The sequence below is a fragment of the Ailuropoda melanoleuca genome, chromosome 4, assembly GCF_002007445.2.
Source record: "Ailuropoda melanoleuca isolate Jingjing chromosome 4, ASM200744v2, whole genome shotgun sequence".
Taxonomy (NCBI): Eukaryota; Metazoa; Chordata; class Mammalia; order Carnivora; family Ursidae; genus Ailuropoda; species Ailuropoda melanoleuca.
Genome location: NC_048221.1, coordinates 54,704,593 through 54,723,423, shown reverse-complemented (window position 1 = coordinate 54,723,423; position 18,831 = coordinate 54,704,593). Strand labels below are relative to the sequence as shown.

General features: G+C 52.9%; 1 protein-coding gene across 5 annotated transcripts in view; it reads right to left on the bottom strand.

The window, feature by feature from the left end:
• The window catches only part of IQSEC1 (IQ motif and Sec7 domain ArfGEF 1), a 170,104-nt gene that overhangs the window by 63,656 nt on the left and 87,617 nt on the right, over positions 1-18,831 (bottom strand). For 2 of the 5 annotated variants that reach the window (XM_034658852.1, XM_034658857.1), the window contains exon 1: positions 8,234-8,365. The exons of the other annotated variants lie outside the window; for them this stretch is intronic. In XM_034658852.1, coding sequence (XP_034514743.1) covers positions 8,234-8,298 — 65 coding nt within the window. In that variant the 5' untranslated portion in view covers positions 8,299-8,365. Of the gene's footprint in view, positions 1-8,233; positions 8,366-18,831 lie in introns of those variants that run through there. 5 annotated transcript variants of the gene reach the window in all.

The following is an 18,831-nucleotide window of genomic DNA, read 5'->3' as shown; positions in this document are numbered from 1 at the left end:
CTGGTCTCTTAAGCCAGAGAAGAGCGCTCAGAGTGTGCAGAGGCCAAGTGAGGTAAGGCGCCAACCTGTCTTGGAGCAAAGGCAGGTGCCACTGCCCGACTCTACCACCAGGCAAGGGGCAATGAGGGCAGTAGAGGCAGGGCCTGTGGGGACACTCGGCAGAGAGCCCCAGTCCTGCCCAGGGAGCCAAGGCATAAAGGCAGACACCTTGGGCACTTCTGACCTGACGCAAGCCCTGCCCCCAGGAGAGCCCTGCCTGAGGGGGATGCGCGGGCCTGGCCTCCCCTGGCCACCTGCAGACACAGGGCCTCCAACACACACTTCCCTCTATGCAGCAGGCATCATCTGGTCTTCAGGGCTAAAGCCGGACCAGGCTCCGGGTTCCTCAGTTAGGCCAACACAGCCAAGGGCTGTTTAGGGAACTTTACGGCTCTCTCCCAGGAACCCACCCCCAGGCACTCGACATCTCCACCTCCACAGGACAGGTCCCTGATTAAAAACATCAAAATGTCTGGTATGTGCTTAGAAATAATCTGGGAGCAACGAAATACAATTGCCCATGGGGGTCATCCTACCATTCTTTCTACTTCTGTATAAAGTTAAAAGATTGCATAAGGAAAAGTTCAAAATAGTGCTAAGAATCCATTACCTTCCTCAAGGCCTTCCGGGGTCATTTTGCCGTTTTTTATCAAGTAGGAAAACAAAAACAAAATCCCAAACCCTGCCCATTTAAATGATGGCTCTTAGAAAAGTCAATGGCCCCAAAGGAACGGAGAATTGGAGTTTGTGTGGCCGCACCTCCCCCTCCTCTTCCTCCTCTGTTAACAGCAGAGGAAAGAGCTGCTTCCCCAAACACTTCCTCTCCAACCCCCCCGCACGGGACTCACTGCACTTCGGGGTCCAGTCCAGGGCCTATCCAGGGAAATCACGGCAGGCACAACAACCGTAGTTGATAGCAATTGATAAGAACCATAGAGACAACCGGCATTTACTGAACACCTACAAGCCCGGCACTGTTCTAGCTCCTTCTTTCTCGTGTTCTCCGTGGAAAAGCATCTCAGGAAATGTGGAGGACAGTTCTTACACCTAGATGACTTCCTGGGGCTGGCAAACACCATTTCTGGGATTCAAGTCCACTTGCCAGAGTTCCCAAGGGTGTCCTCTGTCCTCTCTGCCAAATGACAAGCAAGGCACCTCTGTGCCCATCCGAGGGCTGGCGCCTGGTGGGGTCCTGCAGGTCCTCTCCCACTCCTCTACCTTTCTGCCCCTGCTTCACCCTCCATTCTAAGGCCCAAGCCCCCCACTGCCCCAGCAATATCAGGGAGCAGGAGAGATACATTAACCAGAATACCAAATCTACTTTCTGCAGAGCTCGGACATGATTTTCATGTTTGCCTTAGTTTCCTTGTCTGTAAAGTGGGAATAACACCAACAACGTTGTAAGTCTCTGGGCAGGTTCAAATAAGGTAAGTGTGTGTAAAATTCGAAGGCCATGCAAGTGTCAGATATTATCATTTTTATTCTGTAGCCTGTTCCAGTTCCAGTATCATACCCGTGCCAACTCTAGACCCATCAAAAACAGTCGTGGCTTCGCCCAAAGCCAGCTGAACCCTTTCCCCTTTCTGCCAGGACGTAGTAGGCACCTGCTGTGTCTATTACCCACAACCGCCTCTCCCTCCACCATCCCTACTTGACAGATAAGGCTCGCAGAGGGGGGCCACGTTGCCCAGGCCACTCATTCAGAGAGGGGCAGAAGTGGGACTCATGCCTAGTTTCTCCAGCCCAAATGCCACCGTCTTTCCACTGCAGCCAGCTGCCTGTCTGGTGGCTGGACCAGGTGGGGGAGGGCAGAGCAGCACTGTGAGGGTCCCTAGGCCAGGCTCTGGAGTTCTTAGCCCCACGAGGCACTGGAAGCAGGTGGGACCAGGTGGGACCAGGATGCCAGAGTTGCCCAAAGTACCAGAGCTCAGCACAGGCTACCAGCTGAGAACTCCAGAGGCATTACCACCCTGCCCCATCTCAGGGCCACAGGGCTGGGGCACCAGCCTCAATGTCCCCACTCCTCAAGTGTCCCCAGGGGGTCTCTCCATCACTCTCGGCACAGGCCATTTGCCTGTCCTAAGAAATCTTCACTCTGGCTGAGGGCCAAGTCACCTTATTTTGCAATTTTTCCAATCTATGGGCAAAGCGATTTCCAAAGCACTCTGGACCATCCTCTCTTAGCAGGCTGCAAGCACAGGCACAAGACTATGGGCTTTAGTCACTTGTCACCAAGTCTGTGACCCATCTCGCTCCCGGTTTCTACCACCCCGCACGTGAGCAGCACCCTATCCTCGCATGGCTCCCCCCAACTACCCACCCCTCTTGTTCCTTCTTGCTCTTACCACTGGCCTCATCTGTGGCCAGAAGGAGAGGTGATGCATTCCCGTCTAGCAACACGTCTGTCCTGAACAGTACCATGGGGTCCAGTTTCAGCGCAATTGGACTCGGCAGCCCTGATGTCACAGCTAAAAGCTACCACCTCTCAGGTATTAACTGTGTGCCCTTTAAGCACTTCACGTGGATTAACAACAACTCCATGAGCGCCTCCTCTCACCCACGGTTTACAAATGGGGAAACTGAGGCACAGAAAGCCAAGGAACAAGCTCAAGAGTGTGAGGAGCAGAGCTGGGGTTAGGGTTACAGACAGGCTGGCCACAGAATCCACCCCCCACCCCCTGCCAACACTGGGTCAAACACCCTCCCTCAGCAAATGACCATAAGTGTCACCAAGCTCACCCCCTTCACAGAAGGTAAACTGAGGCCCAGAAAGGGGATGGGAGGAGGTGACGGATGCCAGGGCTTCTAGGGAGGCTGAATGCCAACAGCCCGTTAGAGCGAACTCTTCTCAGGTCTCTGGAGGGAGAGACCTTCCAAGCTTAGTAATTATTAGGATAAATAGTAACGACAGTGATTATAATTAACATTGATTGAGTACTTACTATAACACAATAAGGCGCCGTTTTAAATGTTTCACATGTACTAACGCATTTCACTCTTGCACCACCTAGCTTAGCCTCTCGGCCAGAAACAGAAAAGCAAACACCGTTTGCTTCCATCTTTTAAAACAGCCACTGGGGCGAAAGGATTCATGTTGGTGGACAGACATGGACCAACTCAGCCAACAGGCGATTTTGGGGAACCTGAATGAGGAGGCTGCCTCGTAGCTGGGGACTCCTCCAACTTTTCCAGTTCATTAACAGTCCTTCTCCTCTCTCATGGGAGCAAGTTCAGCAGCCCACACACATGTGTGTCCTCTAATGACGTCAAAGGCCCTGGCCTTGGGTTTCCTCCCCATGCAGAAGCTGGTTGTGTTTGCACTGGTCCTGCAGAGAGTCTGGGATGGTTGGCTTTTGTCCGTGCTGAGGCTGGCCTGGGGCAAGTGTGCTACCCTCAGAATGAGCAAGTCCTCGGGGCCAAAGGGCACTATCTCAGAATCTGGCCAGAGATTATGGGGAAGCAGCTCTTGGGGTCTGTGGGGTCTGGCAAGACACTAGGAGAGTCCAGAGTGTGGTCCTCAAACCAGCCCAAGGCTGGGACGTTTGGAAACATTTTGGAAATGCTGACACCAGGGGATACCAGACACCTGTTCCATGGCTTGGGAAAGACACAAAGCCTGCATTTATGATGGTGACAGATTTTGCTAAAGATTATTTAATCCCAGAGGAGGCACAGCCTGGCTATGAAAAGTGTAGACCCCAGAGCCAGGTGGACTGAGTTTAAGTCCCAGCTCTGAGACTTACTGGCCAGTGACCCTGGGCAAGTCACATAACCATCCCCCAACTGTTCCCCAAGTGGGGACAGAAGCCCTTACTCACAGATCGCTTTGAGAATTAAATACTTTGCGCAGAGCTGAATGGCAACCACTGCGATTACTATTATTATACTGACCTTTGAACAAAGAGGAAAAAACAAATGTGGTCATAGTTTCCCCATCCAGACAAACAAGGAGGGGACTCTTGCCATGGCTCTACATCTGGGCCTTCAGTTCAGATTAAACGGTCACCATGTTAGGAAGGCAAAAAGCAAGGAAATAAAATGGAAAGAATGACCCTTTCCATCAAGGAAGAGGGAAGCCACAGCTACGTTCAAATAAAGCATAAAAGGATATTCAAGTCAGAGCAGCTGGGACTGTGTCTTAGCCCCTCAAGGACAAGAGATCTCACAAAAAGCCACGTAGCTCCAGAAACCAGCAAAACAGAAGACCGTGAGGAACCACTTTTAACTCAGAAGTCACTTCTCATGAGAAGTGGTGGCGATGATACTGGTGTTGCTGGCTACCGGCTACGGTTTGCTGGGCATCTAAAAGGTGTGAGTCACCAGGCAAAGCTGCATATCCCCTCCGGGGAGGTATTTCTTAGCCCCATTTCATGGATGAGAAAATCAAGGCTCAGACAGGGGAGGCCACACAGCTGGGAACAGGCAGTGTAGGCTTTGTGCGACCTGAGGCCTGTCTGGGATCTGTGATACACGGTTTTGCATTATTAACCTTGGTTCCTCTACATCTAGCCCAGGGCCAGGCACGAAGTGGGTGATCAGTAGCTAGTGAGTGAAGGAAGGAACGCAGGAAGGGCAGCAACGGGTACACATCGCTCCTGAGAACAAAGTCCCCCCAAGCCCAGGAGAGCACGCATGTGTCCGTGGGTGCGGTCACTCACTGATGCTGGGCGCTGTGCTGGGCAGGCGTCAGAGCACACAGGCCCCAGGGCTTAAAGGGGGCACTTGCCCAACTAGGGGGATAGCCACAGCAGCCAGCAGAGTGGCAGGTCCAGGTGGCAGCATAATCACCATCCATTGCTCCTTGGCGGCAGCTCAGGCAGCAGGAGCGGCCAGATTCTCTAAGGCTGCACCAATTAATTCTTCAAGAGCCTTAATGGCCTTTAAAGTCACTATGATTTGCTTTTGAGGACAAATGATAAATCACATCCAACAGCCTTTGAGCATCCTCTCCCATGGCACAAACACACACGCTTTCACAGGGGACCTGGGCCACCTCTGCGGAGCTCTCCCCAGCCTCCGGCCCGCTGCAAGCCCACTGGGCAGATATTCCACGCGTCATCACAATTCAGAGGAAATTTACAAAAGGGGAAGGAAGAAAATCCCATGGGTCACTGGCAGCGGGAAGAGCAGAGTGCTGACTTGGACAATCGCGGCTCGGCCTGGAGGCCTGGGGCTGGCCAGCAGTGCGAGGGCTGTCAGACACATCCTCAAGCATCTCTGTGAAGCAGGGTACCATTCCCTTCCACGGAGGGGGAAACTGAGGCTCAGAGGGACATGGTAACTTGCATAACGTCACAAAGCTGAGCTGGGATTTAAAGCGAAGTCTCTGCCTCCCTGAGCCCTTCTTTGCTGATGCCCTGAGCTGCTCTGGCCTCACAGATTCTCCTGGCAAATCAAGATCCCTCGTTCCACAGAGTCCGGCCAGGTGATACCCGCACACACGTGTGCACACAGACACATATATCCTGAGCTCCTGGAGCCCGGGCAGTCCTGTTCAATCCCTTCCAGAAACACCTATTTGCCCAGTCATCACACAGGTTGACTGTGCAGCTGTCAGTCCTGTCCATGTTTTTGAACTGAGGCTGTGTAAATATTAGCACAGCTAGTTCATAGTCCGACTTCCTTGAGCAAAAGCCTGAAAATCCTGGCAGGGCTGGCAGGGGCCCTTCAGAGGCCCTCCAACAGAACATCTGGGTTTGACTCCAGGCTCCCCTTGTAACAGCCTGGTCAGGTCACTGGATTCCCTATCTTAACCTGCCCATTTAGAAAGGGAGGCTACGGAGAGACCTGGCTGCTGCGAGTCTCAAACAGCAAAGCATCACGGTGCTGCCATGCAAAGGTGTCATGCATGCTGTCAGGGAGAAGCCTGTGCTTACAGGGTGGCGTGGCTGGGCCTGGAGGGGGTTATCTTGGACCGGCTACAGACTGGGGGTCTCCTGAGGTCTCTGGGGTATGCTGGATCCTTCTTGGGTTTAGAGAGGGAGAGATGGCCAGCTGGGAGGACTCTGGGTGGGGGACAAGCTGGCCAGGCCAAGGAGTGGCTGGCAAAGCCTCCACAGGCCAGGAACTGGGTGGATTCTCCACTCCCCTCCCCCACCTTTCTTCAGAACCACATACCAGGCACTCCGGAGCAAATGTGAGGCTGAAGGGTGAACTTCGGGTTGTGCCGGAGCGGGGCTACTCAATCTCCAGGACACCTGGTCTTGCTCTGAGATCGGGGGAGCAGCTGTTCATCACCAACCCTGACAACAAAAGGACTCAGGCAGGCTTCCCTGCAGCTAGAAGATTTAGAGTAGACACAAAGAAGGACTTCCAATAAGAAGGGATGCAGGACTGAGAAACATGCCAAAGTGGTGACTACGGACATCCCAATATCCCTGGAAGGGTGATACTGGAGAGGTCCTAATGGAGGGGCGCCAGGGACACCCCTCAGTCTCTCTCAGCTGGGAGCGCGAGAAGAGACGTAGCCTGCAGAACATGACGACTGTGTCCCCACTGTGTCCCCGCGACTGCTGGCCCCAGGACAAACACTCTGAGTTTTGCTCACTGCTATGTCCCAGTGCCTAGAAAGGGAATGTTCAGAGCAGGTACTCCATAAACCGCAGAGCCTTGGTGCTGACAAGACTTAACACTCAGCCTCAGTTTGCTCTCCTGCGATATGGGGAGGCCGGAACCACAAGGACAAGAATGCGATACTGGGTGGGACAGCTGCGTAAGACAGTAGCATGTGTGCGATATGAATATCGTGACCCCCGTTCTCGGACTGATGCCACTGGTTCCAGACAGCTGGCCCTGCAGCTGCAGCTTGCCCAGCCTCCGCCCCAGACACAAGAAGTGACGGGTTCTTGGGAACCGCACCCCCACAACCCCACATGGAGCCTCAGGCCCAGAGTCTCAGGTCCCTGAGGCGAGGAGGGGGCAGAGGGGAACATACGCTTGTTCTCAGTGCAACTGCCAGACACACGCTGCAGAATATTTGAACTCAGAGATCAAACGGCTGCAGGTGGGCTTCCCCCCAACCCTCAGGGGGCCCGACACAAGCCAAGTCAGCTTGTCAACAAATCTTCTCCGCCCCACAGCCTGGCTCCTCCAAGGGGCCTGCAGACAGCTCAGGGGGCAGCTGTGCTGGCGAGCAGAGCAAGAAAATCGATATTCCCAGCACATACACACTCTCTCTCCATAAATACGGGCCCTTGGACACTCAGGCAGCCACCCACAGGCCCAAAGCAGAAAAGGTTGGTCTCTGGGACGCACGTTCTTTCCCCCCCTTCAAGACTCCAGCCCTGACTCCACCAGGCACATTAAAAACACGCATACACCCTATCACACCAGCAGACCCCACACAGCCGCACTCAACACAACAGCAGCAGCCAAAGGATCTCCACCTCCCCAGGGCTCCAAGCTCCCCAGCAAACTCCTAGGTTCCTCCCACCCCCAAAGCACACCTGGACCACCTGCGCACAGCCCATGAACGAATCCCTCATCCCCACACACACTTGCCCAGGGTCTCCCTGACAGAGCTGACTCGTAACCCTGGATATAGGCCCAGGGGCTCGCACAACTAGGCCCACAGGCAGACTCCCTGGCAGCCTCAACCTTCCTCAACCAGACGCAAGCACAGACACCGGCCGGCCACACTCCGACTCACAAACTCCAGTCCACTGGCTCGAACTTGGCACCGGATACCCACTCCCATCGGTTTCTCCCACAGAAACTCACCCACACACAAGCTCCCATCCCGACAGTCACTCGGGAGCGAGCATGCACGTGCACGCACGCGCACACAACACTCCTTTCCTGACAGCATCTCTTATTCTCACACGCACAAACTCAGGTCCTGGGTCAGGCTGCACACATACTATTACAGCCACACTCCACACTCTCAGTCCTCCTCCCTCTCTCACACACATCCTGACAGTCTCACGCACTCCGGCACACCCAGCCCCGCAGCCTCTCTGGCACACACTTACACTTACAGCCCTGGCAGGCTCTAACAAACCACTGCACAACAACACAGGACGCGGCTCTCTCACAAACCCACAACATACTACACGCAACTGTGCAACGGCGGAGGTTCTGCTGGCACCCTGCCCCGCCAGCCCATTTCCGTGCAGCCTCTCCCCAGGCCCTCTCGCCCGAGCCCCGGCGCCCACTCCCCCACCCTCCCGCTCCCGGCCCCGCCTGGGGCCCTTACCCGCTGTCAAGCTCCAGCTCCAGCAGCGACTGGGTCCGCTCGGAGTTGCAGTGCAGGCACCACATGGCGGCCACCGCGGGAGTTGACGGGGTCGAGCGCCCGGGACCCAGGCCCCGCCGAGCGCTGCCGACTCCCGCTCTCAAGTAGCAGCATTCCCTGTACCCGCAAGCTAGGCCCTTTTCTGGGAGGGCTGCGCACTCCCTCCAAAACAGAGTCCCCAAATATACACATCTTCCTCCCCAACGTGTAAGCACAGCAAATACAAAACCCAAACTAGCCAACTGTAGCCCGTTCTGCTGATGTGGTGCCAATCTCTGCCAATCCTGACTTTGGACTCAGTTTATAAAATGAGACCTCTGCTCGCGGGATGGTGTGGCTCGGGGGGTTTGATGCTCCTGCCCCAGAGAAAAAAGTGGGTTCTATCCTGAGGCTGGGGACACCCAATAAGGGACTTTTGGGTGAGGATCTGATGAAAGCAGCTTCTTTTTCCTGAAGCCCACCCAACACCCTGCCCTTCCCTCACCCAGAGACAAACCTCAGACCCCCATGGCTGGCTTACTGTAATCCTGATTCGCTATGAGAGCTCTTTACCTACATTTGGTCCTCAAGACAACATTGTGATATAAGTGGAGCTATTAGTGGCCCCATTTTCCAGAAGAGGAAACTGAGGCTCACCTTAGCTGGGTTAACTCTAAGAGGTTTTCCCTCACCTTCTCTTCCAGGCTGCTCATTTCTCCCTACTAAAAGAAATCATGGCTTGCTGTTCTCAATTTACATATTTACTTGTTTATTATCTGTCTTTGGGCTTCATGAAGGCAGGCATAGAGCCTAGCACCCACACTTGTGGAATGCCGAAATGTGGTTGGGAGACATCAAGCGGACATAGACACAATCAAAACCCCACCTGCCCCACCTGCAAGTCCATCTCCTGGAGGGCCAGAAACCTGGCACGTCCGCGGAAGTCAGGAAGAAGTAGGAAGCCACGAATGCAGGAACGTCGTCTTGTGCCTTTTTTGAGTCTTTCACTGGGAGGAGGTGGTGCCAAGAGCCTAATGATGAGTGCTTTCCCAGATGGGGAAACTGGATTGCGGTGGGGGACAGTGAAGGAAGAGGGCTGGGCTGGCCCAGCTTGCAGCACAGGAAAAGGCTGTCCCTAGATCCAGTTTAGTGTACCAGGGCTCCCAGGCAACAGGCTAAGCAGGAATCCAGTGCCCCTCACTGCCCATCTCCACATCTCTCCTCTCTGTTTCTGATGTTGTCTTTGCTACATTAAAGATAAATAAAGACTCAGAATGGGAGAAAATATCTGCAAATCACATATCTGATAAGGGTCTAGTATCCATGCCATATAAAGAACTCTTCCAACTCAACAATAAAAAGGCAAATAATCCAATTAAAAAATGGCCAAAGGATCTGAACAGACACTTCTCCACAGAAGATACATGGATGGCCAATCAACACATGAAAAGATGCTGAACATTACTAATTATCTGGGCAATGCAAATCAGAACCACAATGAGATAGCACCTCATACCCACCAGGATGGCTAGAATCAGAAAGATGGACAAAAGCACCTACACGAGGGTTCCAGAAAGAGAAGACTTCTGACACACACTGCTCAAAGACTGTGACCACGTTCTGCATCCTGGTTGGGGGGAGGGGGAGGTGGGAGAGGATAGGGTTGAAATCGTCCAGTTGGGGGGGGTGGAAAACTCCCACCCCAGCCTGAACAGCCCTCTAAAAATAGTCTGCAATAAATGGAGCCAAGAGAATTCCCCCAGCCCAGCTGCTGGGGCACTCCAGACACAGGCTCCGACCGACAGCCTCACGACCTGGATTCTCCAAGAATTCCAGGCACTTGTCCAGGCCCACGGCCTAGCCGCCTGCCAGGATGGTCTTGGCGACATTGTTCCGGCTGGGATTTAGAAGAAGGGGGTTGAATTTCCCTGTTAGCATTTGGAATACAGGAGGATGGAGTCCCTGGAAACCAAATGCCTCTTAAATCTCTTGTTTTGTTTTATCTTCCTACAAAGTATGCCTCTTGTTTCTGCTCAGTTAACTGCCTCGCAGATTAATAATTTAGGGAATCGTGAGGCAAACAACAAAGTTCCAGCCTGGAGAGGCAGAGAAAGCCAATTTTTCTGCTAAAACAACTATACTGGGCCGAATTCTTGTTCCATTTGGGCAAATTGCTTAGCCTTCTGAGTCTCAGTTTTCTCAACTGTAAAGTGTGGCTCATGGACCACATCTACCCTGGAGAATTCATCTTGCTGTTTAATTTAATTTAGTAAGCATTTATTAGTGCTTACTCTGTGCCTGTCATCTGAGGTCTCAATGGGAGACACTGATGTGACAAGTGTCCCTCAGTATGATGTTATGATAATCTGGGGGAAGGGGCCTGTAACTCTGCCCCACAAGAGGCTCCAAAGATGAAGGGACTTTGGGGCGGGGCCTTGAGGGATGCGTAGGAACCCATATATAGGGGTATAGGATTCAAGAAAGTCATGAAAATGTTTGGTTCCACTGTACTGTGCTGGGTTTCAGTCCTGAGATGCTTGCCTTGGCCTGTTTCACCTGTCATGACCCAACTTCATCACCCCATCCCCCTGTCTTCTGACACCAGACATGTATGTAGCACCCTGCCCCCCCCAAAGGCCAACCTTTGCAGTCCCTCTCCCAGAGCTGTCAGGATGAAGACCAGCCCCTCCACGCAGCCTGTCTCCGGGCGTGTGTGCCCTGATTGAGGTTCACCTCTCCAGCCCTCATTGCTCGTCATACCCCCTCCATGCTCACCACACCTCCAGCAATACAAAACTTCTTTCAGAGCCCCAAAGTCCCTCTGTGCCTGGCTCATGGCTAAGACTTTGGATTTCACCTTTCAATGTCACCTCTCCCAGAAAGCCACCCCTAAGCAGCCCCTACTCCAAGTTAGACACTCCTCTCACACACTCCGGGGTTTACTCTGCCCCTGCTCTCCCATCACACCAATGAGCTGTACTGCTATTGCCAGACAGAGTTAGGCCTGCGTCCTTCTCCGCAGCATCCCCCATGCCTCCTATGGGGCCTGGGACACAGAGGTGCTCAGCAGTTGAATAAATCTGGCCTGAGAATCAAATCTGGCCCACTGCCCAATTTTTTAAAAATAAAGTTTTATTGGAACAGTCACACTCATTCACTTACGTATTGTCTGCAGATACTTTTGTGCTTGGACAACAAAGCTGAATAGTTACAATGGACATAGATGACTTACAATGCCTAAAATATTTATATCTGGCCCTCCACAGAAAAAGTTCATCTACCCTGAACTCCTCTGAGGTAGTTTCATGTTGGCACCAGCTACCCTGCCTGTCCAGGCAGATCCAGCGCCCTGGAGCAGGCCCGCCGTGGACAAGATCTGGAAGAGCAGAATCCAAATGTTATGGCGGAAGCTGGTGATTAAAACCACAGGGCAGGCCAGGTGACCTTCAGACAAGATGGCCACACGATGGGACAATCCACTGCTAGGAATGACTCCCACGGGGCTCCTTGCCCGTGTGTACAGACTTAGGTCCAAGGATATTAGTTGTTTGTAACAGCAGAACAGGGAGGAGGAGGCATGCAGCGTCCCTCAGTGGGGACTGGTTAAAAACACAGCAGTGCACCCATCCGTGGAGTCCTCTATTAACAAGATGGCGGCAGCACCATACACACAGGAAAGGATCTGAGAGGTGGCACTGTGATTAAAAGTCCAATGAATTGTGATACGTATTCACCATAAAATATGTAGACCACTAGTGTGCTTACACAGCATCACAGGACCACTAGTTCTTAAAGAAGATCCAAGAAACATGGACCAGTGGTTGCCTCTGGGAAGGGAAACTGGGGTTTCCAGAGATTACTGGGGATGGGCCTCTGCCCTCTAAGCCTGAAGTCTTGTTGGGACAGGGCTGGGAAGGAGAAGAGAGGACTTTTCACTCTATGCCTTTTTATAGTTCTAAAAATTTTAAACAAGTGTTTGTTACCTTTAAAACAAACAAAAAAGCCACTGCAATAAAGAAATCAATAAAAATCATGGCAACCCACGGGATCAGAGGTCTTCTAGCATCTTGTAGGAGACTCTGAGGCCCTCCAGAGCCAGTCCCCAAAGACCTCAAATTCCAGACAGTACTTCAGCCACCTCTCAGGCCACTCTGGGCTCCTTCTCCTCTGAGTGGGCTATGTCTTTCTGACAGCCGTGAAAATCAATCAATCAAAGCCCATTTGACTCCCTTCTCAGTGCCTGTTGATCACTCATCTGTTGCTCTTCATAACACTGAACAAACATCCCTACAGCATGGCCAGGATGCTGGGCTTGGGAGGGAGCTCTGTGATCATCCCTGCAGCCCAAGCCCCCATTTTACAGACAGGGAAACTGAGGCCCAGAGTTATAAAGGGATGTGCCCTGTGGTGTGTACTAGAAACAATGACACTGGCCCAGGTGTTCTGCCTCCCAGGCCACAGTACCCCACAGTCTAACATTCAGGCGGGCTGCGGGGGAGGTGTCGGTTCCCACTTGCCGGGCTACCCTCTTCATCTGCTTGGCAACCTCCTACTCAACCTTTAAGACTCAGCCCAAACGTCACCTTCTCTTCGAAGCCCCTCCCAGTGTTCTGTCCCCCAGGTGGGGGGACTCACCTAGACTGTGGGCACCTTAAGGGCAGGGACACTGCCACTGCTCCATGTGACCAGCCACCAGCAGAGTTGAGTCCCAACCATAAAAACTCAGTGTTACTTGGGTTGGCCAAGACCCGGACTGTGACAGTGAGATTAAAGAGGCTTTAATGTTAGCACATCCTAAACTTTAGGGCTGCAGAGAGTGGCCACAACCCAATGCTGCCTGCCCGTTAGGTGAGGAGCCTGCAGCCTACCAAGAGGGGAGCACTTCCCGAAGTCACTCCGGGGCACGGCCAAGAACTGGTCATCTGACTTCCTTTCCGCAGCTCCTTCCCCACTGCTCTGACAAAGCAAACCACAGAGTCAGGGAACCATCATGGCTTGAGGTGTAAGGAGGCTGTCTTCCTGTGGTCTTTAAATGAACAATAAAAATTAGATGCAGGTGTTACTACGCCAACAGTTGACAAACGGATTAACCCAGGCTGTGAGGGAAAGATCCTCAGGGAGGGCTTACAAGAACAGAACCACACAGTCAGGACACAGGGTCAGATGCAAGAAGAATCAAAATCCCTTACCAACCCTGGGTGGCCTTATAGGAGCTCTGAAAAGCCTAGCACATGACAGGTGCTCGGTGACTGACAACGTGGACAAAACGGTCAGGAATGATCACCTCCTCCAAGAAGCTGTCCTAGCCTGCATCCCCAGAGCACCCCTTGTTTCTAGGTCCCCAGTGCTCACTGCAAACCCCTGCCACACAGTGGATGATAGTTTGTTGTAAAAGTGAAGGAAGGTGGGAGGGGCGGCCATGGGTCAGAAGGTGCTGATGGCATCCCTCCTCAGTCTGGCCACTCTTGTGGGCACCCTCCATCCGTCCTAGCCCCTCTGCGGGGCCCAGCCAGGTAAGCTGAGCTGCTTGCCTGGGATTTAGGGGGCAGGGCCAGTGGAGAACAGACCTGTGGCTTCTAAGTGCCACTACTTGAGTTACGGGTCTCTATTCAAGTGGATGGGAAATGGCCGTTTGCCGGTCTTCTCGCAGGATTCAAGAGGCCTGACGACATCAGGAAGACATTTGGAAGCAAACAGCTGAGCTGCTACCTTCATCAGCGAAGGGCTCTTCCCTGACCGCACCCCGCCCCGCTGCCCTTGAAATCATACTGCGCTTCCCGCTTCCCGTCATGTGGCCCTGCCAGCCCTAGGATACAATCAAAGTGACCCCACCTCAGCCCCTCCAACTCAACCCTCTCTCCCTGGCTGGTAGCACAGGGAAGCCGCTCGGCCAGATCCTCAGGTCTGATCCTCTGGGCCCCTTCGCACCTGAGACAGAGCCAGGCCACCTCAGTTCTCTGTCCCTGGTAGAAGAGGTAGCCCTCTGGCCTGCGGGCCTGGACATCCCAGCCCCTGACCCCCTCGTGTGACCCTGGCTGAGTCACCTAGCTTCCGGGGGCCTCAGTGTGTGCACCTGTAAACCCTCCTTGCAGGTGGTGTGAGGGCGGGCTTGGCAGGAACACCTGTAATTGCCTAGCCAGGGCCGGGCCCCCAGGAGGCCTTCCGAGCTTGGCAGTCCCTTCCCCTGCTCCACTACTGTCCGCAGAGAGGGACATGGCTTGGGGCACCTGTCAGGGTCATGGCCTAGCCCCCCCACATCTGATGTTCACTTTTGCATCTTGGGCAACTGTACGGGTCTTTCTGAGCTCCCTTGCCCACCTCCCTCCCTCCATTGCCTCTTTCTTAAGTTTGGGGCTACTACCTCTCGAGATAGCCACGGCCACCCCTCACGGGCGCATGTCCTGGATCAGGCACTTTACAGAAGAAACCTCTTCTGCATTTAATCCTCGACAGCCTTCCATTTCACAGATGTTCTGTGGCTTAGACAGGCTGAGTAACTTCCGTATGGCCGCACACCTAGAGCCCAGGTCCGTTTGACCCCTAAACCATGAATGTAATCACGAAGCTAGACCTGCCCTGTGTTCCCCCTACACAAAGTGTTTTTTGAATGCAGGCTCTGTGCCAAACGGTTTACACGTATCATTCATTTAAGCCTTACAGTGACCTTCCCAGGAACATACCACTATTACTACCCGCATCCAATCAGCCAGACAGAGAAACAGAGGCTCAGGAAGGTGAAAGAATTTGCTTAAGGGCAAACAGCTAGTAAGTGAGGATTCGGAGCCACGGCTGTCTGATTCCCAGGTCTATGCTTATAACACTGTTCTCTTTGGTCTTCCAGGTCCAGTTCCAAGATGTCCCCTGCAGAAGACAGTTTCCCTTCTCAGTATCATGGGAGTAACAAAAGCAAATCCAGCCCCCTCACCGCCCCACACTGGCTATGGAGTCAGACTCCTGGCTCTGTCCCATTATTGGCAGTGTGGTCTTGGGCATCGCCACTCGGAGCCTCAGTCTCCTCCTCTGTAAAATGGGAATGAATAAGAACGCATACCACTGAGGTTGTTATAAAGACTTTAGTGAGATACCCAGTGCTTGGCCCTCAGCAAGCGTTCTGCCAATACTTCCCCCACTTGGCCAGCTCCCAGGATCCTGGTCACAAATCCCAATCCCCTTTGCTCTTCCTGGGGAAGGCCCCACTTGCGCTCTGGAGTGGAGAGCAGCTGGGGAGAAGCTGGAGGGCATGGTGGTAGCTGGCCCCAGGAAGGACTTGAGGCTTCTGCCAGCTCTGCTGAGGCATCCCAGAGGCCCAGGTGGGGTCACATTGGGCAAGCGGTCCTGCCTTTTTCCCTTCTCCTCCCCAGCTGCCTGTGCCTCTCCCTTCCCCCCACAACAAGCCCGCCCCTGGGTTGCGCTCACGCTCAGAGGGCCCCTGGAACTAGCTTGCCACCAGGGATGAATTAAATCTGTGGTTGCAAGCCCCACCCCCAGGCCTACAGTTGGGGAAGGAGACAGACCCCACACGTGAAGGGCTCTGAGACAGCACACACATGTTCCAACAGACGGTGGTTGGCTTGTTGTCACCTCCCCTGAGGGACCTTCTGGGACACACCCAGGTAAGGCACATCCCCATTCTATCTCATTTAATTCCCTTCAAGGCCCATCTCTCAGCCTATATTTCCCTTGCTTAATTACTTGTTTACTTGTTTACTTGTTTACCGTCTGTCTCCTCCACCAGAATGAAGCTCTGTGAAGCAGGGGACTTTGTTTACCACTGTATCCCAAGTATCCAGATGGCGCCGGGTCTGCAGTACGTGCTCGATAAACGTCTGATAAGTGAGTAAGCCATGTTGAACCACAGTCATTCTCATTCAGGGACAACCACACGGATGGGGCAAGGCCTGTGAGCTGGGAAGGAAACGGCAGGCCCCCTCCCGCTCCCCATTCTCACCCTTGTCTTATTCCATCTGAGCCAACGCCCCTATTTCCCCCATAGATAGATTATGGAAGGGCTGGGCGAGACGGTCTTTCCAAAACCCCAATTTTCATCTCCAGTGTGCCCAGTACTTCGAGGAACCATCAGGTAAAGATTTTATAAAAAAGACGCATCCCTTTGGCAAAGCAAACGGTCATCCTTGGCATATTTGGGTTTCTTTCCTGGTAGCTTTGCTTATACTGGGGCCCATCTGTATTAAAGGGAGCAGGTAAAGTGAGGGAATCGAGGAAGAAATACGGAAATCTGCAAGGCCTCGCTCTGTTTCGGAACATCCCACGTGGCCGCCACCGATTCAGACGCGTGGCATTCCAGGGAGCTGCTAGGGAAGGAGCTTGCGTACCCCTGAGCAGTGCGTTCCGACCGCGGAACAGCTACAGAAGGGGCGCCAAGCCAAGGCAAGACCCCAGTGGCCCTCTCCCTTAATGAATAGATACGTTCATTCATAACAAGTGCCGGGGACGTCCGTTTTGCAGACGGATGCCACTAAGTACTCCTAAAACAACAGCCTCTCTTAAGTGGGTTAAAAATTCCCCTCTGCAATCTTCTTTATGTTATCGATTTAAACAACACCTTCTCTTATCCCACTGGGAGGAAGACTGCAACCAGCTTGACCCAACTCCACTGATTTGGAATTAATGGACGCGGGATGTGTGTGACGCCTGATTCATTGTTTGACTAAATCCATAACTGAGAACATGTGCATTCCTGAATGCGTTCAACTGCCCCCAACATTCATTCCTACCTACTACGTGTCAGGCACCGGCTGGGCAATCTCCAAGGATGCAGAGGCAAACAGACGTGGGCCCTGCCTTCAGAAGCTTGGTGAGTAAGGGGGCTGCAGGCAAATCACAATCATTGGTGCCAGCCCTGTTCCCACACGAGTTCACATAATCCTGACAGCAACTTTACAAAGTGGGTTTGCACCCCAGTTTATCACGGAGGCCCTGAAGCCCAGAGAGTCTGTCATTTGCCCAAAGACGCGCAACTGCTAAATGATGGAGGTGGGATTAGCACCCACCTATGCTGACACTCAGCCTGTGTTCTTGCTACTCCACTGGTGGTTCTCAAAGGGTGGTTCCAGGAACAGCAAGAGTCGCAGTCTCAGCTGGGAATCGTGGCAAGTGCAAATTTCCACACTCCAGGTGGGTCTGACGCCTGCCACAGTTTGGGAATCTTGTGCCAGCCAGGGCACTGAAGTGGGCCATCAGTACGGCATGGGAGCCACCTGGCATAAGGTCAGGACTGACGGTGAGCTGGTGGGATGGCCATTTAGGGAAGGCTTCCCGGAGGAGGTGATGCCTGTCTTGGGATCTGTGGCATGAATGGGAATTCACTGGGTGGCCCAGCAAGAGAAGGGCACTCCAGGTATAGGGAACAGCATAGGCAAAGGCTTGGTGAGCTTGGGAAACTATAATCGTAGCTCTGCATATCTGTGGAGTGTGAAGTGTGGGGATGGGTGGGCTGTAAGGAATGAGTCCCAGGGTGAGAAGGGTAGAATTCTGCTGGCAGGAGTGGCTTGGATTTATCCCCAGGTTGGTTTTCCCAATGACCACAAAGCACATGTATGCCAATTACCTAACACTGTGCTTTATATCAGGGAAACTCTATCTTCTCCGTCAATAAAAAAAAAAAAGTCTCACTGAGAATAAATTGAATTTTCCCATAAAAACAAATCACCCAAACTAAAACACTGTTATAAAATCCTGCTTGGATCCTGTTATCAGCAGAAGGCCTGTGCTGGCGGCCTGCTCTGGGTTTAACACAGAGATTAGCAAGCACAGAGTTAGAGAAGGCAGCCATAAAACAGAAGGATGCTTTTTATATCCTGACAGCGAATAAGATACAAGATATATTGCTAGGTGAAACAAGTAAAGTGACGAATCCTGTATTTGGGTAAAAAAGGAAGTGGGAGGAATACACACACACACACACACACACACACACACACACACACACGCTGACATACGCATTAACTATCTCTGGACAGTGGTTACCGTTGGGGGAACTTGACAGGGCTGGGAAGGTGGTTCACTGTTCACTGTGTACCTTTTATATCTTTAACTGTTGAACCGTGTGACTGTATAATGCTTATAAAAATAAGATACAATTAAGCCTTTTTCTGAGTGCTAAAGAGGCACTAAAGACGTACTAGCCCCGACCAACACTTCGCTCTTGAAGTAACTGGCGGGGCTGAAAGAACACTGGGAGAAGAATACCATTCTCCTGGGTCCCATGGGATTTTGTTCCTTGCCAACTGAGCGCTGAGTCTGTGGCTCGCCTGGACTCATTTCACACGGCCGCGGATCTGAGAATACACTTTTTGCAGCAAGAAAGACCCTTAAGCAAGTTGTGACTTTACAGCCACCTAAGGCTGGGGAGGGGCCAGGTGGGGCAGTAGGGGTTGGGGAGGGGGGAGGTCAAGGCCGTCTTCTTATCCTCTTGGGAGGAAGACTTGGCTGCCATCCCACCGTGCACCTCTTGCATTGTGAAGAGAGAAGTGTCAGGCCCCCAGGGAGCCTCCTGTATGCCGGGCAGGTGTCAGCAGCGTGGTCAACACTACCCTGTGGACGGTTATCAAGTCCTGTTA